Source organism: Anguilla anguilla, chromosome 1 (genome assembly GCF_013347855.1).
Source record: "Anguilla anguilla isolate fAngAng1 chromosome 1, fAngAng1.pri, whole genome shotgun sequence".
NCBI classification, from domain to species: Eukaryota; Metazoa; Chordata; class Actinopteri; order Anguilliformes; family Anguillidae; genus Anguilla; species Anguilla anguilla.
Window position 1 is genome coordinate 80,048,997 of NC_049201.1, and position 25,217 is coordinate 80,074,213.

Here is a 25,217-nt window from a genome sequence, read left to right on the forward strand (position 1 = left end):
CCCCCACCCCCCAAAAAAAACAACAAAAAAAAAAACATCAGAACAGATCCAGGTCCTCGTTGGTGGCCTCCTCATTCTGCTGTATGTATTTGAGGATGTCCACCTGTCCCATAGACTCCGCCTTGGTCTCCGGGAGAGGCCCCGCCCCTCGGTTGCCGTCGGCGCCGCCGCCGCTCTGAGACAGGGACGCGGGCTTCTTGGGCAGGGCCGGTTTGGGTTTGGGTACGGGTTTGGGAGCCATGGCGGGTTTGGGTTTCGCGGCCTTGCTGACGGCGAGAAGCTTCTCCAGGTCCTCCTCCACCCTGAGAGTGCAGCGGGGAAAGAAAACAAGAAAAAAAACATAAGAGAAAAAAAAAAACTGACAAAACAACCATCGGGAGGACAAGTCGGTGAGTTTCGCCTTTCAAGCGAACGCCCTTCAATGTTAACAGTAACAGTAATGTCAGCCGAAACCCTCCAAGCTGTACTTTGGGGTTCAGATCTGAGGAAATTTGGCAAAAACAAATGTTTTTTTTTTCTACTTGTTGGAAACACAGGGGTTGCCATGACTACCTTATGAGCGAGCTCTCCTTCCAGAGACCCGCAAAGGGAAGCTCAGTCCACAGAACGTTGTACACTGACACCGCATTAACTCTTTACAGTGTGAGATCACCAAAATGCGATTACGCTGATGTAAAAATCACTACAAGTAAAAAGCATACTCTTTAAAGGGTAATCCCCTTTAAACCGCCTTAAAACTCAGGGCTTTTTGTAAGAATCGCCCCCCCCATCTTAAATAAACCCTATTATCTCCAAAACTGTATATAGTACAAACATAGTTTAAAGCTAGAAATAAAGAGCACATTTGTACCAAAATGACCAAATCCCCTGATACTATGGAATTCTCACTCAAATGGATAAGAGCGTCTGCTAAATGCCTGTAATGTAATGTAATGTAATATACAGGACATATTTATTTATATAAAAAACAACAAAGAAATCGAAAAATTGTTTTCTTTTTTCTGTTGTGATCATGAGTGATTGCATGAGTGTGTACATCTGTGTCCGTGTATGTGTGTGTGTGTGTGTGATAAGCACTATGAAACCCTGCCACAAGCAACAGCTTCACCACTCCCTCATACACACACCTCTGACGCTAGCACTAAGACCCCACCTTCCCTTCCACCAAAAAAAAAATAAAAACCTTTTCAGAGGAAAACCCTCCCCCCCACCCCTCCCCAAACCCCCCACCCCATTACATAAGAGTATCATTTATCTCCACTGCGATAAAAACAGTGTTTACTCTGGAGTTAAAACACCATTAAATAACTTTTTTTTAATGAATCTGAACATCATGAAAGGTTCTGAAAGTTCTCTGTGTGGAAATGGCCAGTTGTGTGAGCATTACTGAGGCAGGGGGGGGGGGGGGGGTGTGTGCGCTGGGGTTGACTCTGTGAACAGGGCCATTGTACGCTACTCTACTAGGGCTCGGACAGCCAGGGCACACACACACACACACACACACGAGCGCAGCAAGCCTTCTGCAAGCCCGTTTCAGTTTTAATTCACAGGGAAAATAAAGGTGCTTTGTCCCGCACCGGGGCGCCCAGCTCAAGTCCGCGCCGAGTGTACGCTAAAGACCTTCCCGGTTAATTATTCCTCGATTTCGGTGCAATGGGAAAACTTGGAAAACCCGTGTCAAACAACTTTTCCCATTAATTATCTGAGAACCGATATTATAACAGCATCACCCTCGCATCTAACATTTATTACGTCAGGTCAGCTCATTCTAACAGATTCTAATGGTCTAAATATTATTAGCATTTTTTTTGTGATCGTTTATTAATTAAATAGCATGCTGTCCAAGTTCTACATTATTGTAGAATTAATTCTGTGAAAAAAAATAAAATAAATAAATCTACCCAAAACCACAGTCTCTTTTAAAAAAAAAAAGAAAAAAAAAAAAAACATAAAAAAAAAGTCTGCTCTTCAAGGGTTAAAATTTTGAGACATTCTTCTTTCCACAAGAGAATGAGCTGAGAAATCAGTTTGCACTGCCTACTTTTAGTAGTAAAAATTGAGTTATGGAACAGAGTTGATTTAATAAAACATTTTATATCTTTGGGGCCCTTATCGCTGATGAAATACTAAAAGAAATACAACTCTCATTTCATTACTCCGAATCGATTGAAAATTAATTACATTTTGTTCCCTGTAACCGGCGACTGGGGGCAGATCGTATTTTGCAGCAAAGCTAGAAATTGAAATTACAGTTCAGGAGACAGAATGAATGTGCAAGTGCACGGAGAAGTGTTCAAGGTCTGTTCCTCTCAGTTATATTTTGTGCAAAGTGGAGAAAATCAAATTCACTTCCTCTCAAACTATCTAGAAAGATCAGAGAGAACAGTTTTTTTTTTTTTGTCATTCGCAATATTTTGCTATTTTGTGCTTGGTGAGTGGGTGGACATGATGATTTTTAGCCACAATATCAATCCAAGGGAGTGACAGGTGGGATCTTCCTCTTTCTGACATCATCGGCGTCATCATCGTCATCATCACTGATGGAGATGTTGCTTAGTAACACACTCCAATGAGTGAAGACAAACACACCCGTGAGAATCGTACCAGCGGTGTGTGGTCATGGTCAGCTGTGCAGAGCAGTGGTGACAGCAAGACTTCCTTTATGAATCGTCTCCAAGCAACAGCCACTCCACACACATAATAAAATGTTAAGAAATAACCAGGCAGCTCACTGTAACAGTCAATGGGCCTCATTCATGAAACATGATTGTGTACAGTACGATCACATTTGATCGTAAACTGCGTGTAAGAACGTTTCCAAGAACATGTCAGCATTCATTGTTTTTTTTATTATCTGTATTTGTTCATGGCTGTTTCCTTATGCAAATTACATGAACAGGATTTAGAAACAGCCTGAATTTATCATCTCATACACCTCGGATATGCACAAAAACAAAGGTCTGCACATGTGCCATGAATCTCATATTGTTTTTTTGTTGAAAAAAACAAAAGTAAGAATGATTTAATAAAAGTATTGTGAATGAGGCCCAATGACTTTGTGGGCCCTGGAGAAACGATAAGTTTATACACGACCGTACACAAACCAGCATTCTTAGCCAATGAGAAAGGCCTTATTGTGATGTAGTCACAGTGGAGTTTTAAGGTGGCGAAACACAGCGTGACTCCGGACCGGTCAGCTCTGACTCTCTGGAGTTTTCCGGAGAATCGCCAAGCGAGCGTAACCCCCGCGGGCCTCAGTCACACCCGGCTACGCCTCACGGGAGGCGGAGTCTGACGAAGGCGGGGCGTCGCCCAAGCGCTTTGCGCGGGCTTCACCTCAAATACAACCCCTCAAGGAAAACCCTGCCTTAAAAAAAAAAAAAAAAAAAAAAGGAGGTGACAAAGCTCGATTCACCACGGGGGGGGGGGGAAACCCGACAGAGCTCCATTCACAAGTGTGTCCACGGGGCAGTCATGAGAGCCGTTGCGTGCGGAACCCACAGCCAGAACTGAAGAGCAGCGAGTGAGCTTCCTCTTTAAACAGGAAGTCCAACTCTGAGGCACGAAATGAAAGCTTCACACTGGGTGCGCCTTCTAGGAAAGTTCCCCCTGAAGGCGATCTCATAAAAAAAAAACAAAAAAAAAAACAAACAAACAATGAAAAGCTCCTAGTGTGACTGAAATAAAGGAAACTGTGCCCCTATTTAAAAAAGAAAAGAAAACAAACAAAGGAAAATGGAACCACCCGTATCCAACAGTCTGTTGGAAATAAATCACCTGCCGTGCTTGAGATGCGTTTAATTTTGTGACGCACATCTTCGGAGCGGCAGCACAGCCCAAAACTCTCATGAATAAAAATACAGTCGGTGTTCTGGTCGAGCCACTTGTCTACAAGTCCAAGTCAAGTCTCAAGTCCCCAGTTCCAAGCCCGAGTCACCATACAGCAAGTCCTAGTTGAGGCCAAGTCTCCAAGCATTCAAGTCTAAGACCACAAGTCCAAGACACCCGATTAGCAGTTCTCACTGTGTCCGTGTGTCCTCCCACAGTCCACAGACATACAGGTTAGGTTAACTGGAGAGTCTAAATCGTCCTTGGGTTACCAATATGTGGCTTATTGTAACCCGTCCGACCTTTTACCCAATGCATGCTGGGATAGGCTCGAGCTGCCCCATGACCCTGACCAGGAGTAAGCGTTTCGGAAATGGATGGATTATTCAAACCCTAAATAGGGGCGACATAGCTCTGGAGGTAAGAGTGGCTGTCTGGCAGTCGGAGGGTTGCCGGTTCGATCCCCCGCCCTGGGCGTGTTGAAGTGTCCCTGAGCAAGACACCTAACCCCTAATTGCTGATCGGTACCTTGCATGGCAGCCTTTCGCCGTTGGTGTGTGAGTGTGGGTCTGAATGGGTGAATGAGAGACATCAATTTAAAGCGCTTTGGATAAAAGCGTGATATAAATGCAGTCCATTCACCATTTACCATTTACCAAATAAACAGGATCCGACGCTAAATCAGTGAGACTTTTAAACCTGTATAGTTTTCCATCCGATTTTTAAGCGAGCCAATTTATATACTCACAGCTGAGTACAGTGAGGGGGAAAAAGAGTGGGTGTTGAGTCTGGTAAACTAGCCACAAGGCACATTAAGAGCAGCCAAGCACTTGGTGTACCCAAGAGTTCCAGGGGAAGGAGATCAAAAACAAAACAGCGATCAAGCTGCAAATATACCAGCAGCACATAAAACTCAAAAGTCTGCACAGTTACTCACACAGTTTTACAGCCTCAGGTCATAATTACGCGGCAACCGTTAAGAACGTCGCGGGAAATGCCAGCTGAGTTTTAACCACAGCTTGCGTTGGTTCCTTAAGCAAAAAATAAAAAAATAAATAAAAACTACAAATGTATCTATCCTTTCGGAACTTTTTCCTCATTCGAAAAAAAAAAAAAAAAAATCAATTTCCTGTAGCGGATGGCAGAGCAGCCATTTTCCTTTCTAAAAGCAGTGCTCGAGGAGAACTTCCAGATGGCCGAAACCAGAAGGCGCCTTTAAAAGGCGCTGAGTAACAGGAAGAGGCAGGACTGGCCCTCTCTCCTCCTGCTGCAGGTTAAGGGTGAATGAAATGAAAGGGCGATTGTTGCACAGAGAGAGAGAGAGCTCTCTGGGATATTCTTGGCAGGTGAACTGAGGTTCCTTTTCAGTCATTACCTGACAGCGTGCGTCACTCGAACGGCCAGCGGTTCGACCCCCCCCCCCCCCCCCCCGCCCCCCCTTCTACCGACCGCTGGGAGGAGGGGTGATTGAAAACAGGCCTGAAAGGTGCCATTTGGCTGCCGCCAGGCGCACATGCCAGGAAACAAGACAACCAATCAGCTGTGGCGTGCCGGGCTAGAGCCCTCCCCCTGGGCGGGGCAATCACGGATGGATAGATAGATAGATAGAGAGAAGGAGAGAGAGACTGAGAGGAGAGAGACAGAGAGAATGAGAGAACAGATAGAGACGGAGAGAGAGAGAGAAGGGAGAGAGAGAGAGAGAGAGAAGGGGAGAGAGAGAAAAGAGAGGGGGGGGATAAGGGGGAAAGAGAGGGGGGGGGTCTGATTACCAAGCAGGAGAGCCAAACACAAGGACACACAAGAGGAATTCCTAAGGCCACAGTCTCATTCTCCTGACCAATCAGGACACTGGCAGCATTTACATAACCTACTCGACTCCTCCCCCCTACCCACCTGCCACACAATAATGCCCCTATGGGCCTTTTTGTAATGAAGACCTGAACATGGCGACCCAGGGGTCTCATGTCCTCATTACCTCCACTTTGATTTCAAAATGTCAATAAAAAAACACACTGCCGTGACCTCATACTCCACCTGCAAATACTCTCATTAAGATCTCTGGATTTAACACCCCCTCTCTCTGCTACGCTGCAGAAATGTTGTACAGCTAAGCTGAAAAAATGTGGAGTACTTGCTAAAAAAAAAAGAAAGGAAACTATTGATGAAACGTTAATGAAGTCAAAGGTGGTTCTAGGAGTACTTGTCTCACTCCATACATGCAGAGCTCTTCTCTCATACACGATATTAAATCAGATTGCCTCCTCTCTCTCTGCTAGCCGCTGCTATCTCTGATGAGATCAGTGGGGAAACTTCTCTTCCACTTGTCTACCGCTTTTAGTCACATTTTATTTGAAACATTTCAACTTTTAAGGGCTTTGCCAGCTGCCAAGCGGGGAACTTTTAATTATAAACTATCAAAGGAAGTCAATAAAAAAAAAGAAGAACGATCTACTTGACAAATTAACTTCAGCCTTTCCATTAGCTTGCTCAAACAAACCCCAGGGGAGCACGTCTTGGCTGAAGGATGTGGTGTGTGTGTGTGTGTGTATATGTGTGTGTGTGTGTGTGTTTCTGGTGTGTGTGTATGCATGTGCATGTGAGTGTGGTGTGTGCATGTGCGTGTGTGTGCATGCATGCGTGTGTGTGTGTGTGTGTGCAAGTGAGGGTGTGTGTGTGTGTGGTGTGGTGGTATGGTGTGTGTGTGTGTGGTATGGTGTGTGGTGTGTGTGTGTGTGTGTGTGTGTGTATGGTGTGGTGCGTGCGAGTGGGGCTGCTTGTGTGTGTGTGGTATATGTGTGTGTGTGTGTGTGTGTGTGTGCCTGTGTGAGTTTGTGTGTGTGTGTGGACGGGGTTCGCTTCACGAGAACTTAAAATACTGGATCCGTTTGCCTCATTCAAGACAGAGGCCCCTTTCCCGCAGTTACATAACTCTGGCAGACGCACAAGTCTGTGTGGAAAAAAAAGAAGAAAAGCACATCGTTTCAGAGCGACCCCCTCCAACCGAAAGGGCCAAGATTTATATCTTCCAGGAATATGAGAAAAAAAAAAAACTTAGAAAGGGAGCGTAAATTCTGTCTGACACTCACATAACGCATGCTCACACTCACATAACGCATGCACTCTATAAGAGTGTTCTTTACACGCATGCACTCTATAAGAGTTTTCTTTACACGCATGCACTCTGTAAGATCTTCTTTAAGGTCACACCGATCGTGTGACAGTAGGACGCAGAGACCTGTGAGTTTAAAATAGCATCGGTAAAACACACGAGCCTCCTGTGTGTGTGTGTGTGTGTGTGTGTGTGTGTGTGTGCGAGAGTGTGTGAGTGTCAGTGTGTGTGTGTGTGTGCGCAAGTGTTTGTGTATGTGTGTGTGAGTATGCCTATGTGTTTATGTGTATCACAGTTTGTGTGTGGACGTCAGTGTATGTGCACGTTTGTGCGAGTATATGTGTCGGTGTGTCAGTGTACATGTCTATGTTTGTATGCATGTATGTGAATTTTTGTGTGTCCATGTTTGTGTGCGTGTTACTACTGTACTACGATGGTAAGGAATAAGACAGCGTCCGGCTGTAAAATGGCGAGAATTTTGCTTCCTGTCTCCGCAGAATGAATCACTCAGAATTGCTCTGATTCCGCATCTCCATCGAAGCATAACAAGGGCAGAACGTACGGCGTGACACGCCAAGCGCAGGGATGACCGCGAATAAAACGTCTAACCTCAACAGCGCGAATCCCAACCGACAGCCCGTAGCTCCAAAGAGAATTCAGACTAAACGAGAATGTGAGACAAACAAATCGGCTTTGCCGGAAAACCACTGGAGGACCGCAAAGCCATTTCAGGCTCGTTCTTAGGAGGAAAGCCTTGTTCTGGGTCATTTAGCCCCAGAGCACAAGTCAGCCTCAGTGCTGCCACAATAACAAATGATCCATTGGACTGAGTTCAGTTTAATATTTAGGTTTGTGGTGGATGCTTTCAGACTCGTGATTAGTACCTGCAGGTTGTCCAATCCAGCTCTTCCTTCCCGTCACAGTGTGTGTCTAAATATGCCCCCCCCCCCCCCCAAAAAGAAAAACTCACCCCCCACCCCCTACTCCCCACTACTGGGAATGAAACATGGACCTTATGGAAAGCCTGCTGAGTTTCTCCCTCTAACAAGCACTTCCCAGAGGTCAGCACTGAAGAGCCACCAAGATTTGCATGTAGTGCCCCCGGTGGCCAAAACGCGATACTGCAGTTACTTGAACGTATATTCTGCTTATGTGTTTCTGGCCAAACCCCTTATTTATTTATTAATGTATCAGGATAAAACAACACGGTTTCTGCATGAGTGAAGTCGACGTGGCACTTCATTAATCAGACACATCGTGGCAGCCTGCGGGAGGGAGTGCAGCTCAGCTGGACTGGACCTGTCGGGCTCAGATTTATGCGCTGGTGTGACTACAGGCGCTTGTCTTCCAGGAAAAGCGCTACATGCTACGAGCAGCGACCTAAAACAGCTCCCATTAGCAGCTGTGGCGTTTCACAGTTTGCTTGCGTGGGACAGCAAAATCCATCAGGAAATTCAGACTGTTTGCCTTTCACCCCCTTTTATTACTGTACTCCGGTCTTACAGTTGCTTTCTGCTTTTCTCTAGAAAGTTGTTTGACCTTAATGTATACAAATATGTACCTATGCATTTATGTAAGAATTATTATAATTATTCTGTGGAACTGTTTACACCCTGCTTCTTCCTGTATCCTATTTTACCACAAAAAAGCAACACGAAAATAATAATAAACATCAGAATAAGATCCACATGAATGTCCAGATAACCTGATGCAAAATGCTGGGGTATCTGCATCTGAGGACTGATCAGAGCATGATTAATGGTTATCATCACCGGACCACGTGGGTCAGACTGCGCGTAATTCACAGCCATGACGCTATCTCCTGACCGTATAGCGGAGCGTTTGTCGCTCGGTACCTGAAGAGCTCGTCCGTGTCCTCGTCCAATCCCGCGTCGGCGGGCGGTCCGTCCTCGGCGTACGCCGTGGGGAGCAGAAGGGCGTCCCCCAGTTTGACCGCCCCTCCCAGGTCGGGGTCCTCAAACAGCTTCAGGTTGCCTGTCGCCATGGAGACCACACACACACACAGGTGAGAATGTCACCACAGAGAGGACACTAACCCCTCTGGATTTCTGACATTATGGGTCATTTAAAAGAAAATAACCTTACACCTCTATCACACGGTGAGGTATGAGCACGGCACTTTCACCACTGCCGCTTCGCAAGAGTGTAGACATCCACAGTTATCCTCCAAAACTTTATTTAAAACACCTTAAAAGGGTAATAAAATTCCTCCAGATTACTCATGTCATAATTTTAAAAGATACCATCTATTCCAATGAATACTAAGATATTTTGATTATCTGAGAAACTGAGTGCATATTTTAGTCCGTAACATGAAATTTTCTGAAATTTCTCAGGAAACCGCAGATGAGTTTTCGCATTTTTACGGGTTAAATCTAAAGAGCGAAAAGCATCTCAGATGCGTATCTGATGCTGGTCTGAACTGTGAGCTTGAATCACGGTAAAACACCGTCCCGTGCCCCACTCACCGGTTTTGGGGGGCGGGTCCCTCCTGGCCGCGGGCTGGAAGAGGTCCTCGTCCGGATCCGCCTCCTCGTCAAACAGAGAGAAGGTGGACTTCTGCACGGGTCTGGGGGGCGGGGCAGAGGCCACTGGCTCCGCCTCCTTCGGCTTTTTGGGTTTCTTGGGCTTCTTGGACCTGGAAAATACAGAGCAGCGGTTTCTCTGTCGGGGGGGGTCTTCCAAACGAGGCGAAGGCGGGGCGGGGCGGGGCGGGGCAGCGGTTATGACCCCCTCTGCACCACCATTACAAACCCAGACCCCGCGGAGAGGCCTGCCAATGGGTCAAAAAGACAAACGAAAACAGGGTGAGCTCTGCTATGCGGAGGCTGGGACCCCCCCCCCCCCCCCGAGGCCCAAGAGGATAGGGGCTGCCACGCCCTGAGTTTACAAAACCCAAAACTGACCCCCACGCAAACCGAACACGTCGCAATATTCATATTTCCTCCCGAGATTTCTACCCATCGAGGAGTTTTTTCTTTCCGTTGATTGAGTGTTTTTCTTCCCACCAGCAATTTTTTTTTGTTGTTTACCTCACTTGCTTCTAGGGAGTTCAGGCCTGGTTACTGCTCAGTTTTCCTTCTGTGACTCCTTCTGGTAAAAGGTCTTTGTGACGGTTGTCTGCGAAATGCACTTTACGAATAATACTGATCAGATTTGAAAAGAGAAGCTATTAATGCAGGGCTTTTCAACCATTTCCGATCCAGGGATGCCCACTCATGCTCAAAGGCAGGGGACTAGGGGACCCCATCATAACTTTATGAGGGTTATATATTTTTTTAAACAAAGGCTCCATATTTTGAAATATTTCCCCAAATCTTTATTTCGTCGTTGCACATCAGCCCAGTTGAAAACCCGGGTCCTGAAGCCTTATTAAAGCAGTGGAGCCGCTGCAGGGCTGCGCAGCAGCTGCGTTTAAATGGGCGCATTCTCTGCGCCTGATGCGCGCCTGCAGCACTGCTCCACTCTCTCTGCAGTTCAGCTGCGTGTCCTTGTCCCCTTGTGAAACACTCCTCTAAACGGTGCGCGGTAAACCTCTGTTTTCACACCTGGCGGGCAGGCGAAACCTGATAAGCAGCACATCTGGAATTCCCACCGCCCCCGCCCCCCCCCCCCCCCCCCCCCCCCCCCCCCCCCCCCCCCCCCCCCCGGCACTCCCCAGCTATGAAGAATGCTCAAAGAACTGCTGAGTCATGAGATCAGCAGCTCTCAGAGGCCTCCTTGTGTTACCGGCGTAGCTGCAGTCACACGCGATCCGTCACCGCCTTACCCTCGTCTCCAATCATGCAGACGCAGCGGACAGAGAGACCAGGCCTCACCCAGACCAGGTCCCTCCCAGGCCTAAGATCAGGCCACACCCAGGCCTAAGACCAGGGCTCACCCAGGCCCAAGATCAGGCCTCACCAGGCCCAAGATCAGGTCCAGGTCTCTCCCAAGCCTAGGATCAGGTCTCTCCCAGGCCTAAGATCAGGGCTCACCCAGGCCCAAGACCAGGCCTCACCAGGCCCAAGATCAGGCCACACCCAGGCCCAAGACCAGGACTCACCCAGGCCCAAGATCAGGCCCAGGTCTCTCCCAGGCCTAAGATCAGGGCTCACCCAGGCCCAAGACCAGGCCTCACCAGGCCCAAGATCAGGCCACACCCAGGCCCAAGACCAGGACTCACCCAGGCCCAAGACCAGGCCTCACCCAGGCCCAAGATCAGGCCACACCCAGGCCCAAGACCAGGCCTCACCAGGCCCAAGATCAGGTCTCTCCCAGGCCTAAGATCAGGCCCAAGATCACCCAGGCCCAAGAGCTCTCGGTTTCTGGGCCCGACCCAAAACGTTCCCCCCATTAAACACCCCTTTCACCCTCACAGACGTCCCAGAGACTGAGGAGAGGGTGACTACAACGCCCTCGACCCTGCGTCTCATACGTGGGGGTAAGTTGTATGGGGGACACAATTCACTGACGCACCAGGGACTGCCTTCACGACTTCATAGATGGTGGCACACCAGTGACAGACATAGCTGGGTGAAAAAGGGAAACAATTCAACAGCATGAACTGCCTTTGACCTGCCTGACCCATTTCAAGCGACGACTGAAGACTCACCTCTTCAGGCTGCACCTCTCCCCATCCCTCCCTACCCCCCTGTAAATGACTGTAAGCTTAGGGTTGTAACTAGGCAGCTGTTTCGTAGTTGACTTGGGTGCATTAACTGTCTTAACTACTGCTTGTATTTTTTCCATAGACTGCGTTGTTGCCGCTCTCGTTGTGTTAGTGTTAATCAGTTTAACCTTCAGGGTCCAAGTTGAACTATGCGGTTGTTCCCTGCACTTGGACCGGTACTTCTCTCTAGGGGTTTCGTCATACTTGTTCCTGGTTATGGTTATACACTTTGTTGTACGTCGCTCTGGATAAGAGCGTCTGCCAAATGCCTGTAATGTAATGTAATGACCTCACGTCCCAAATGTGATGATTCACCATGAGTGACATCTGACATCTTCTCACACACCCAGAGAGGAGGGGGGAGGGTGGGGTTGGTGCGGCTGGAGGACAGTATTCAGTGACGCACAAGTGGCCTGGCACGACTGTAGACAGATGCCACAGAGAATTCCCTCCGCATCTCTCTCAGAAACGCTGCTCTCAGAGAATCGTTTTACCACTCGTACGGATACACGTGAAGATCCCATGACACTGTTCCCATGGCGATCACAGTAAAGAGCAGGGGTTTCCCCCGCAGTGGTCTGGCTACATTCTCGAACTCGGCTCGTCAGACTACCACCCAGCCAAGTTTAACTTGGTTAAGCTTTTCCCTCCCTCTTCACCTCAGCTAACTCACGGTCAGCATTCCGGCACAAAATGGCGGCAAGAAGCGTTTTTTGGAATTTATGATTTTGCGATGACTTCTCTGAGGGGGGTCCCGCCATTCGCTGATTGGCAGGTGACCACAGACGTAAAGAGCCTGACTGTTTTTCACCCACAAATTTTCGTATTCAAACTCGCTCCCCACCCACTGATTCAATCTGCTCTCGCTACCGCTGTTCAAATCAAGTCGAGCTCTAATGCAGTTACAGGCAAGTTTCACCAACGGGTTCTGACTGTTTCTGTTCCTCTTCATTTCCATTTGGAGCATTTGCTAATACACGATGTGGATAAGCCGCACAGCAAAACACAAAACACACCCAAATAAAACAAAAAAACATCATTATGCAACAGACACTTTTTCCCCTTTCCCACCCGCCCCCCACCCCCCCAATTTTAAATTTTAGCACTCAAGCGATTTTTTCGGGACTGTTACGCAACAGTGCGATCACACGGGCGAATCCACGAGTATCTGGTTTTTTTTTTATTACATTTTTTAAATTTAGTTTAAACTCACTACAGGCTTTTAAAGAAAGTCAGTGTCCATAACCAGGAATTCCATGTTTTGATTGAGGACGTACACACAGGCCAAAAATGACTTCTCCGTTTGAGATGGGGGTTGGGGGAAACGAATGATTCTCCTCAATATTTTTTTTAAATACACGAGACACAGTTAATCTATCCCATAATTCATCAGCAGGTATGCTTTCTGGAACCCTGGGAGCAGCTGGCGGCACCTGCTTGTTCAAGTTCCTCAAGCTTTCTCAGTTTTTAAAATTTTTTTTGAGAATGGCGATAAAACCAGGCTCTGCTGGTGAGGGGTATGGAATGAAAAGGACATTGTTTGGGGGGGGGGGGGGAGGGGGGGGGGCTCCCGGGGGGGGCTCACTGCTCAAAGCAGGCCACCCCCGCTTTGCATTCAGCTAAAATCACGCCAACCTGCACCCAACTGGTGATCTACCATATGCTCATCTGACCCACCTGGAATCCACAAGACCTCTATGGTTTTTGATCATGACATCAGAGCTTCAAATAAAATTAAAAAAAAAAAAATACAAAATAGGGAACCAATTAGCTTTTTATAACCTGTATAAATCACGCGGTTATGTAAGATTTGGGCTGGAGCGGGAGAACAGCCTGCAGTGATTAAAGCCCTGTGCTCCTGCTGCGCAGACTGCATGTGCTTTTGCTGCGTCCCCACGTGCCTCCTTCCACCACGCTGAAACATGGAGAACAGAAACTTCATTTTCTCCGTCAAAACTTTTATTATTATTGCTGGAAGCCGCAGTGGTCTCCTTAAAAATGTGCGCGCACACACACACACACACACACACACACGCACACAGTGTGGTTTGTCTCCCAAAAAAAATAAATAAAAAAGGCATCTAGGGAGTTCACAGTGTTCTCTCCCTCTCTGATTGGTTACTGAGCTTTCCAGGACGCATGTGTCAAACTCCCAGCTCCGTAGACCGGCGGTTGCCATGGAAACGGCGAAAACAGGCACAGGCCCGGTCGCGGGGCTTCTGGTCACTCGCGCACTTTCATGGAAACACTGGGCTGGCCGAACGAAAAACTTGGATACTTGGAAGAATAATTCACAAGGAAGAAAGGGAACCATAAGCCGACTATGACGTTGACTACGCTGACTACGACACTAATTTCTCTGTGAAAGACGGCAGTGTTCTGTCAAGACGATCACACACACGCACGCACGCACGCACGCACGCACGCACGCACGCACGCACGCACACACAAAAACACCCTCAGAGACAAACACAAAATATTTAGGAAAAGACAAAAGGTTAAGCTATCTGTTAGACCTGTGGGTGTATCAGGACTGTTCTTTTATTTAAGAAATGTCAAGCAGTGATGCGGTATGTGGGGGGGGGGCAAAGGTAAGCCATGGCCGACGCCCACTTTTTGAGTGACACAGGGAAGTGTCTAGGGATGGGCTGAAAGCAGAAACAGACATGCTACTGACAAACAGTCTACTCCTACTCACCTCGGGAAGACTAAACAAAAAAAATTAAAATAAGAGGTCAACATAAGGAGCAGTGTTGAATGATGCAGCACATAATTGCCTCTTGTTCCCAACACTGCTGTTATCAGAAGTATTTTGAGTGTTGATTTCCTAAAATATTTTAAATGATTCACCAAACAGACAGTGATTGCACAGAGAGAGAGAGAGCGACAGATAGAGAGAAAGAGACAGAGAGAGGGAGGGAGGGAGGGAGGGAGAAACCCAAACACCTGTGACATCTTTCAGGCGGTGATTAGATTACTTCCAGCATTATTCAGCAAAATCACACTGCTGGGAGATCCACCATTATCATTCCAAGACCAGGCTTGCCAACTCTCATGGCTTGGGTGTGAGACACACTTTCAAGCTCTGTCTCACACTCTCATCCAAACAAACCTCCTTGGCAGAAACGAGAATCTCAGTACCATTCGCTCAAATCAACAATCTCAATAGCACCCCAACAGTCCCCGGTCAACAATCTTGGTCGCAACTCGGCCCACAATCCCCCCCCCCCCCACCCCCACCACACCCTAACCACCCCCCCACACCACACCCTGACCTCCCCCCCACCCCACCCTCAAACAGAATAAATCTCACGCCAACCAGCTTACCCAAACTTGCCAACTCTGCCAAGGCATTAATATTTCACACAAGAGGCCCGGTTCACACAGAGATCACGATATAACAGCCCTCCACCCGGCTCCCAGCCCTAAAGCCCGACGTGACATCACACATCAGCGCAGGAACACCCCGTAACACGCTAGCGTGACGCTACGCCACGCAAAAACACCAGGGGCCGACCTGCTGCACCGGACAGCAGTGCACGTGCAATCTGAGTCCTGCTGGCCTACCTGCTGCACCGCACAGCAGTGCACGTGCAATCTGAGTCCAGCGGGCAGCACGCTGTAGTACAGTAAGCGTGAGAAACGAAGAGTAAGCCATCGAACGGGACGTGAACGTTTGACCTTGAACGGAAATCTGTAAGGTCGTACAGAGATGTTTGCTGAGTCAACCTGAATCACACTCGCGCTTTTGTTTTGGTTCCCCTTCTCTGTAAACAGCAGTACACACTGCAGGCTGTTATCTTCAGCAGTGTATCACACTCCCATCCTCACTTCTTTATTTAGGCTGGCAAAAAAAAGGGTTTCCCACTGATTGTTTTCCATGCAGACAGTCTTACTCATGGAAAAACAGTAAAAAAAAAGGAAGGAAACAAGTGCAGGTCAAAACCTAGTATATGGCTGGACCGAACCGGCCGACCAATGGGGTGACTTCATCAGTCAGTCACTCGGTCACAGACATGCACGGTGTAACTTCATCACTCACTCAGTCACAGACATGCGCGTTTATAGGGCTGGCCCCGCTGTTGCGGTCCAGCCAAAAAAAAACAAAAAAACCCAGCACGTGTCAAGCATATTACTCCTTTAATTAACACTGCGGTTGGCGAAAAAAAAAAAAACGAAATGTACTTTTGCCAATGCAACACGGGTACGTTCAGTTCATATTGTCACCGGTGGTAACGAAGTGTAATGCTGCAATTAACGCGCCCGCCAGCATCAAATTAACAGGATTACAGAGGGAGGAACAAGACGGCCCCACAACGAGTCGCTCTCATTGGCTCGTTCGCATTCCGTGAAGCGCTCGGCGCGAGCGGGACCAGGAGAGCAGGCGGCGCCGCACGTACGTTTTGGGAGAGGCGCGGAGAGAGGAGAGCGGTAACCCAGCCGCGGAGACGTGGGCGAGCTGGGCTAGCCCCGCGCGGCAGGCTGAGAGAGCAGATCGCGAATAACGCAGACTCGCTGCACGCGCTCCGATGCGCTCAGTCTTTTTAAAAAACAAGACCGGGTCAAAAACCTAGTGTACGGCCGGACCTAACACTCGCGATCCGGCCGACCAATGGTGTAACTTCATCGCTCACTCACTCACTCAGTCACTCAGTCACAGACGTTCGCGTTTGCAGGGCTGGCCCCGCTGTCGCGGTCCAGCCAAAAAAACGTACACGTATAGACACACGCGCGCCATTAAAGATTTCAGTGCCTGCGGGGGTGGAAAGCAATGACTCGGGGATTCCACTTCCTGCTTCCTGCTCCCCTCATCGAGGTCGAGGGAGAGTTTATCTGCCGATGAGGTAACGCATACGGGTGCGGGAGTGTGTGTGTGTGTGTGTGTGTGTGCGCGCACGCGCGGCTTAGAATAGACGGTGATTCATCATCGCTTAGGTGTCCCTTAGGAATCCCACAATGCTTTTAGCAGGAAGGAAAGACGACATCATGCTGCGAGTGCTCCTCATTTATCAGCATTACAGAGAGTGCACCCCCCCCCCCCCACCAACCCCCCCATTCAGGAACACCTGTAATGCCCAGAGCATACCGATGACTCTGCTGGCTACTGTGAGATCCGGTGCTTATAAAATATACATCGGATTGTTCCTTTCCTCCTCTTTCTGATCGATATCTCGACAGCACACCATTATTTCTTGTACAAATAGACACTGTAATCCAGGAACAAAACACCTGTGTGTGTGTGTGTGTGTGTGTGTGTGTGTGTGTGTGTGTTTGTGGGAGGGGTTACTTACCATAACCAAACCCTCCCACAAACACACACACACACAGGGACACACACACAGAGAAGCACTGGGACAGACATAAACGCGAGTGCATACGAAGGAGGAGAATTCATCACGAGGTAGCTGTGAGTTGACCGTAAAAATATGTATTATACATATTTTATGAACATATGTAACGTGACAGAGGATTCATTTTCCTGCGTGACGGTGCGAGAGAGAGATGGGGGCACAGATATGACCGATATCCGTGAGTCAGCAATTACACAGAGGTGCAGTCTCACGCAGGCCCGGGGGAATGGGGGACAAAGCACAAATTCGGTCTTGAGCTGTGGAACAGAACAATCAAACCCTAAAAAATAATAATAATCATAATAATTCACACTCCAGGTCTGTTCCAGCAGCGCCAAATGATGAGCTTAATGGCCTTAATGACTTAATAAAGCCTGCTGATGGCTTCCAAACTCCCAGCGGGTCCTAGTGTACTCTTTAGCATGCCAGCTAGCCTACATCACAAAGAGAGCTCAACGGGGAGCCAGGTGTCTGTGCAGGGCCGGGTCTTATGTAAAGTCTGCCTGTCAATCATGACTCCAGTTCCGGAAGGCCACTCCTCCGTCTGAGCCAGCCTTCCCGAACATCGGTCTCGTGATGCAAACAAAAGCCAATGCCAGCACTTCATTGGTGCAGCCCGATCCACAACAGATCTTTGATCCTATTTTCCCCCATCATTAAAAAGCATCATAAACGCAACTCGCAAAAAAAAAAAAAAAGTTCACAGGCTTTCCGGTCAACGGTTTTGGCCTTTCGATTCAATCTCTCGACAACGGAAAAATCAAACCCGCGAGCCTCGAAGAAGCCGGGAACCTTCCGGAAGGATCCACGCAAAAAAGAGAGGGGCGCCTCGGAGCTCCGCAATGAGCCGGCCTAGAACCCCGCGGCAGCCCCCAAAAACTCCCGCCTCGGCGTTTTGGGACGATGCCCTGCCGCTGAGCAGAACCACCTGTAAAGGTTGCGCAAAACCCCGCCGGCCGCTGCGTCCAATCGGCGAGCTCCATTCGGATGACATTGCCGGCTCACGGTCTGGTGTGTCCGCGGTGCCGTGGAGGTGCCAGGAGGATTTGGCGAGGACCAGGGAGGGACGTGCGTTAAAACCCCCGTCCAGCTCTCATCTGTTTTACTCGAGACGACGGCCATGGAAGTCTAGTCGCAGAGGTGAAAAGTATCAACTGTGGCCGCTTTAAATCCTGACTTTTTAAAAGCTTTTCCAGGCACGTTTCTCGGAACAAGCAGAAAGGATCTGGCGGCAAACATAAACGCCAGAGAGAAAAAGGCCTTTAATCGCGGGATTCAAAGATCATTAACCTGCCTAAACGTGGCAGAGATTATTCTGTCTAAGAGCAGCTGTGACTGTCATGACAATACTTCATAATTCCCATCAGAAAAACGGCTGACCCGATTCATGATTATCCTCAGATTCTTGCGTTCTTGTCTGCCGCAGATTCTTACTCTACAATCCGCACAGGACTTCACAGCACAATCCCATCAAACTGTTACTTCTTAATTCCATTAGTTTTTACATGATAATCCCCTCAGATTTTACTTCAAAGCCCCCTCACATTGTTACATCACAATCACCTCAGATTTTGACATCATAGTCATCCTCAGACTGTTACATCATAATCCTCCTGAAATTCTTAATTCAAAACCCCCTCATATTGTTACATCACAATCACCTCAGATTTTGACATCATAGTCATCCTCATATTGTTAACCATAATCCTCCTTAGATTTTTACACCGTAATCTGGTTGGACTCTTACTTCATAATCCCAAGTGGGTCCAAGATCTCCTCCTCTTCGTCCTCTTCATCCTCACTGGGCACTGGTGGCTTCGCTGGTTTTGCCGGTGCCACTGGCTTGGTTGCCGGCAAGACTTTGGCAGCTGGAGGCTCATTCTTTTTAAAGAAATCAAACCCTTCATCATCCTCCTCATCCTCCAAATCCGGGGAGTTCCTGGTTTTGAAGTCAGCCACATCCGTCGTCTTCGCCCCTATAAAACATTTTGGAGACTTAGAGAAGGAATCGCAGCAGAAAGTACTGGTCAAGAACAGACCCCAGCAACCGTGACATGAATGCCAATATTACTTAATTTACTGACCAAGAGCAACTTTCACAACTAACTCACACATTTTCAATTATTCAAACATAGGTATAGGCCCACAGTAGATAAACCTGGGATTGGAGAGCTTGTGATGTCTCTGGCTTGCTTTCCACCCAAGCCTGAGGTTGGACCAACATTGCAAGCTCATAAGCCAAAGAAGAGTCATCGGTTTAAAGATCGTAATCTATTGTTGAACGAAAGGGCCGTTGTCTGTAGGCGGGTTCTCGTTTGGCACCTGGAGAGGTTGAGCAGTTCTTTGGCAACGTCCGAGACCTCTACAGACACGTCAAAGAGTGGCTCAAGGGTAATTATGCTGGCTGGTCTCCTTGGCTATATTCAAAGTTTGGACGTGCAAGTTGCTTGCCACTTGTCTTCGAGCTGTTAGGCATCTTGAAAGCTCTTTATTTAGGGTCCTGGTACTGAAAAAAAATGTTGAACTAAATGAAATCCACACCTGGATGGCGAAGGACCCGGCTGGTGGAACATACTGAGAAAAGGGAGACTACCGAATTCTCAAGCGTCGGTGCACAGCATATCTTTGTTGTTTGAAGACTGTATATCCACCAATATTAAATTTGACTTCTCAAAGCCAAATATAGGAATCAGAGAGGAATCCTATTCAAAACAATAAGGAGAGCCAATTCTATGTAGTCACAAACTGGGCTTACTTGGAAAACATTCTTGGCTAGACTGAAGAAAACCCAGCCCCACTGACTGTTGAGCATATGGCAATTCATCCGAGCTGTCAGAGATCACGTCTTTATCCAAATCATTCTGTCGAGCACCAAGAGCTAAACTACGCTTTGATTTCTTTCCATTAGCAAAACAGACCATCTTTTATTTATCAGTAAAACCCGCTTACGATCCAGAATTTGTTCTGTACATCAATTCCCTATAGCAATTTCTGCGTCCGCCCAGAGATTAAATGTGATTATAAAGAGTGGCTTGAATGAAAACATGTCTAAAAACATTTGTGAAGACATCTGTTTTAGTGCAATAAACGGAACCTGCATGGTTGACGGCAGTTCTTTTTACGATGCGTAACTCAACACACAGTGCCTTGCTTGTGGCATTATGCAAATCAGCTCTTGATACAAAACACTTCTATTTAATTCACTTTTCGAGTGTTGAAACAATACGTTGATGGTCGGTCACGACTGATTGGATTTTCAGAGATCTAGCAGCCTTTGCCGAGGGGTTCTGAAGCCTGACATCACCTGCTTTATCTCAAACTGCAGTGCTCTTAGCGCTGTGGTGTACAAGAAAAAAATTAAGGGGGGGGGGGGGGGGGAATGTACCAGTACAGTGGGAGTGAAACACAGAATTTGCTTCATTATGTCCTGTGACCAAGAATCCACACTTGACAGTAGCGAGGTGAAAAAGTTTAAGGTAACCACGAACCAGACTTCAAACCTAAAGGTTGCAGGTTCAAATCCATGACTGTAACTGGCTGCTGTACCCTAGAACATAGTAGTTACCACTGAATTGGGTTCCATGAAGGATTGTCAGCTAGCCACAAGAAAATGGACTCTTGTACAGGATACAGTTCAATGAGACACCTGATCAACAGGAGATAGGATCAGATTAAATGTTCTGAGGAAGTAGTATTCACATTTGGTCTTGGTTTGGTCTCATGCACAAGCAATCAAATCTCACCCTTTAGAATCCCATATTCATCACAGGCCACATTCCCTGACTGTTCTAGAGTCATTCTCCCAGGCCCCAAGAGTTTTGGAACTCAAATTGCGCCTCTTTCATTTCGATCTGGCCAGTACAATGGCCAGGTCAAAATGGACAGGGTCTCCCTTTATAAACCTGCAGAGTCCCCTTGCTTCGTCTCCTGCACCATTCCTTTCTTAACTGCCGTTTAAAAACCCAGCACACAAGTTTTCCAGTTCAAACTCAAAATTATTATTAGGCTTCCCTTCTCATCCTCCAGCAAAAAGAACAGAATGTTCCGAAGTCAAGCCCAGCCCCACATCAGAAGGCCCAAAACGTGTCTCCCCACCTCCCAGCTATGACCGTAATTCTGAAGAGCGGCTCTGTTATTGGGTTATTTATGAGGAGCTCTTCGAGCAGAGAACGTGGGCGTTTACAAAATGCTGTCATAGCTCCGTAGCCCCCCTCCACCAACCACATCACCCCCATTTTCCCGCCCCCGCTCCTGCCCCCGCCCCCCCCCCCCCCCAAACTCGTGCAGAGACGCTCGCCAAACACGTCGCCGGCAGCACTCGACGCGGGCGGGAAACCAACGGGGCGTAAATCAAGACGAGCGTGTCACACAGTCGGCGCGGCGACCGTGGAGCGACGCGCTCACCAGGACGAGTGAATCTTCCTCTTCCTCTTCCTCCCGCTAACGACCGTCAGACGGGACGGGCGCCGCAGGCCTGACCGTGACGCACGGCGCTCGCGGGACACGCACACAGAAAACGAAAACGTGCCCCAACAAGACCGTCCGTCCGCAACTTTAATCCCAGTCGGTGATTAACGACTCTGACCGTTACTACTCCACTTTTTTTTCTTTCTTTTCTTTTTCTGTCAAGTAACACAACCGTTATACACCGTTATGAAGGGCAAGAGGACCGGGAACGTTCTTAAAAAAATAAAAATAATTAAAAACATTTTTTTTTACCCAGGAATTCCAGTAACTCGGGGCAGGTGGCGAGGGTGGCGTTCCTGGAGATGAACTTGACGAGCTCGTCGAAGGCCGCCCGGCGCTCCCGGATCTCCGCCTCGCCCACGAACAGCGCCTTGCGCGGCATCGCCGGCACGGGAATCTTGGGATACTGCGCCGCCAGCCGGCAGCAGAACTCGTCGATTTCGCTGTACTTCTTGGACACCTGTAAAAACAAGGCTATTTCATTCTCCCCACCCCCTATGGCTGGAAGGGTGGCTTTTCTCCCTAGATTACCCTGCCCCATCCCCCACCCCACCCCCCCTCGTCCCTCTCATGTAATGTAATGTAAACACAGGCCGCAACAGCCATCATGACAGAGTATGCTGCCGGTGCTTTACCCTGGCAGTTACAGACTTTCAAATCTATACCCTGGACTGTTACCCTGGTCATGTGATCCTGCCCTCTTCCCCATTGTCCATGTCCGTCAGCCCGGGCCATTTCCTGTTCCCCCCCCCCCCCCCCCCCCCCCCCCCCCCCCCCCCCCCATCTACACACACCCAGCGTTAACCCTTCAAAGTGTGAGGTCACAGGTATGCGCTTAGTACGTTCAAAACCGAACGCGCTCGTGCTGATGCAACAGCCACTGCTGCTAACAGAAGGCAGTGGGGGTTCTGCAACACCACACTTCAAAGGGTTTAAATTATAAAAATTATAAAATTCTGGGCTCATCCCTTGCAGTGACACATCTGTAGATGGGGGGAAATGTGTGAATTGATAAGCATTGATAGGGGCGACATAGCTCAGGAGGTAAGACCGATTGTCTGGCAGTCGGAGGGTTGCCGGTTCAAACCCCGCCCTGGGCGTGTCGAAGTGTCCTTGAGCAAGACACCTAACCCCTAACTGCTCTGGCGAATGAGAGGCATCAGTTGTAAAGCGCTTTGGATAAAAGCGCTATATAAATGCAGTCCATTTACCATAAGCACAAAGTGAGAGAAGAAAGTGTTAAAAATGAATGCCTTTTCACAATGGGGAGCGTCACAGCTCAACACCCACAAAGAAACGCTGCGTCACGATTGCCTCACATCCCGTTCATGAGTGACAGCTGCATATTCAGCTCCACCCTAGTGTAGTGACTCAGCTATGCAGCTATGGCAGTTTGTGTGGTGAGAGCGCCATCACATGGTGACTTGGATGAAATAAAACCTTAAGTACATGGTCGGGATTTCGAACAGTTTTGAGGCCAAATGTAGACCTTGCCGTGTACAATTTTTTATTTTTTTTAAACCAATAGAAAAGAACAAAAACTGTTTTTCCCACATTCCTTTTGAGGAGGTGGAACAGTGTCTTCATCTCATAATAAACAGCACTACAGCCAGACTTGAGTAATACATTTACAGCATCACTGGCAATGCCACTGACCCGGGAGAAACTTTTTTATAAGATATGAAACTTTAAAATCTGAACCTATTTTTCTCAGCCAGAGGCCCCTTCTTCCTACTGTTCTTTACCGCACACACGACAGTGTAAAATTAGGAGGACAAACACTCCAGTTACACTGGCTAGACGGCTAACCTGGCATTAGTCTCACAGAGGAAAACAGGTTATTCTATTCTACTGCAATAACAGGTGTGTTCCACTCATTACACCAACCTCCTTCAGCCTTCAGGTAAAACCTGGACTGAAATGCCACTTTATCCATTTACTGTATAGAGCATTTTATCGATCAACATAACAAAGGATATGCAGAATTTTAAACGATACTTTTAGAATATTAATACTTACACTTTTCAACACGAATAAAGTACCAGACTAATATCATTAATATAGTCACTCTTACCCTCATAACCTGTAAGGGCTGTAAGATGGTAGGTACCGAAAGGCCTCTTTATGAGCAACTGTGAACCAAATATGCGTCCCTTGGACCCTTTTATCTTCCTTGCTGGTGTCAGACACAGACACACGCACACACACACACACACACACACACACACACACACACCACCAGCGTACCATGAGCTGAACCACGTCCCCAGGTTTGTGCTTGGCTGACTTGAAGGCGGCGAGTCGGGTAACCACGACGATCTGGTACTCCACGTGCCCCGTCATCATGGTGCCGCGCACCTCCTGGAAGAGGGGCACCTGCAGGTCGATCCCCGTCGCCTCGTTCTGAAGCTGCCTGGAGAGAGTGGAGACCCCGACTTTTAGGCTGGACCGCAACCGCAGGGGGGCCAGCCCTACAAACGCGAAGAACGTCTGTGACTGACCGAGTGACTGAGTGATGAAGTTACACTATTGGTCGGCCGAGTTATGAAGTTACACCATTGGTCGGCTGGATCACGTGTGTTAGGTCCAGCCACATACTAGGTTTTAACCTGGTCTTGTTTATAAAGCCCCCCCCAGGCGAACGTGCAGTTGTCACATCATCCAGTAGCGGTCACTGGTGCGCCATGAGGTGCTGTAATCCGGGGCTGACTGGAAACCTTCCCATCATTCTCTGGGTGATGCTACAGCCAATTGGGCATTGCCCGAGAGGCTCCCAGGCACGGTCAGCCTCAGAACTGGCATGGTCTGACCTCCAGACCGTGAAGCCCGTCCATGCTATAGAACACTGGCGGCTAATAAAAAATAAATCTGGTGCCTATAATGACCAACTTGTCAAAGCACCATCTGACCGGTCCAAAAAACCCAACTGGTAATTAGCTCAATGTTTGTCTTTTTAATTTTTCTTTATTTTGATGAGAGACTTAGTTTTTGGCCAGTCCAGCAATAGAGGAACGGACAAGAGACGGTGTCATCAATGTCATTGTGTCTGAATCGACCTCAAAGGTGTTTGCACAAAATGATCAATGGCGCACATACTGATAAGATTTTGGAAGTCACCACCTACCTGGAGCACATTTGGTTAAAAAAAAAAAAAAAACACAAATAAAAATTTCTTTGAACATTAATTTCATGAAGTTATAGACTACAACATCTAGGCTATTCTTGACAAATCAGTTAGTGAAATTATTCCACATGGCTGCATTAAAAACAGCCTTTTCTATTCAGGTTGTCTCTCACATATCCTGATAAGCTAAAACCATAGAGTGTTTTTTTAAAAAGTTGTTTTACTCTTCTTTTGTCATTGATTTCATTCCAAAAATGGAAAACAAGATTAATGATCCAATAGAGGAAATTTACATAATTTAACAGAAATGAATAACCTTCAAAAATAACCTGGATTCAAATGTTCCACCCCATTAAAGTCCACAGAATTCTGTCACGTTTAATGAGCACAAAACATTCACAAGGTTATTTCGTGTTACTCCCATTAATCCAGCTAACAGAAGCCAAACAGAACTTAAAAGTTTATAAAATGATCTGGGGGAGGACTTGAAGATGGGGAAGTTGAAATTACCTTTTCCCAAGAATAAAAAAAATACGGCATGCCATATTATTAAGGTATCAACTAACTTCAAGCGTTAAATGCTCATTACATCATAACCATTACACAAGATAATTATTGGCAAATAATTACAAGGACGTTTAATTAAAGTTGGCTGATGTCCCAATG

The 25,217-nt window shown here is 47.7% G+C and overlaps 1 protein-coding gene across 1 annotated transcript in view; it reads right to left on the reverse strand.

Annotated features, from left to right (window-relative positions):
- The window catches only part of hs1bp3 (HCLS1 binding protein 3), a 26,325-nt gene continuing 1,108 nt past the window's right edge, over positions 1 to 25,217 (reverse strand). The window contains exons 2-7 of the mRNA XM_035410598.1: positions 23,675 to 23,840; positions 21,680 to 21,887; positions 18,708 to 18,936; positions 9,427 to 9,596; positions 8,794 to 8,932; positions 1 to 302 (exon numbers count right to left, since the gene is read on the reverse strand). Coding sequence (XP_035266489.1) covers positions 38 to 302; positions 8,794 to 8,932; positions 9,427 to 9,596; positions 18,708 to 18,936; positions 21,680 to 21,887; positions 23,675 to 23,840 — 1,177 coding nt within the window. The 3' untranslated portion in view covers positions 1 to 37. The remainder of the gene's footprint in view (positions 303 to 8,793; positions 8,933 to 9,426; positions 9,597 to 18,707; positions 18,937 to 21,679; positions 21,888 to 23,674; positions 23,841 to 25,217) is intronic.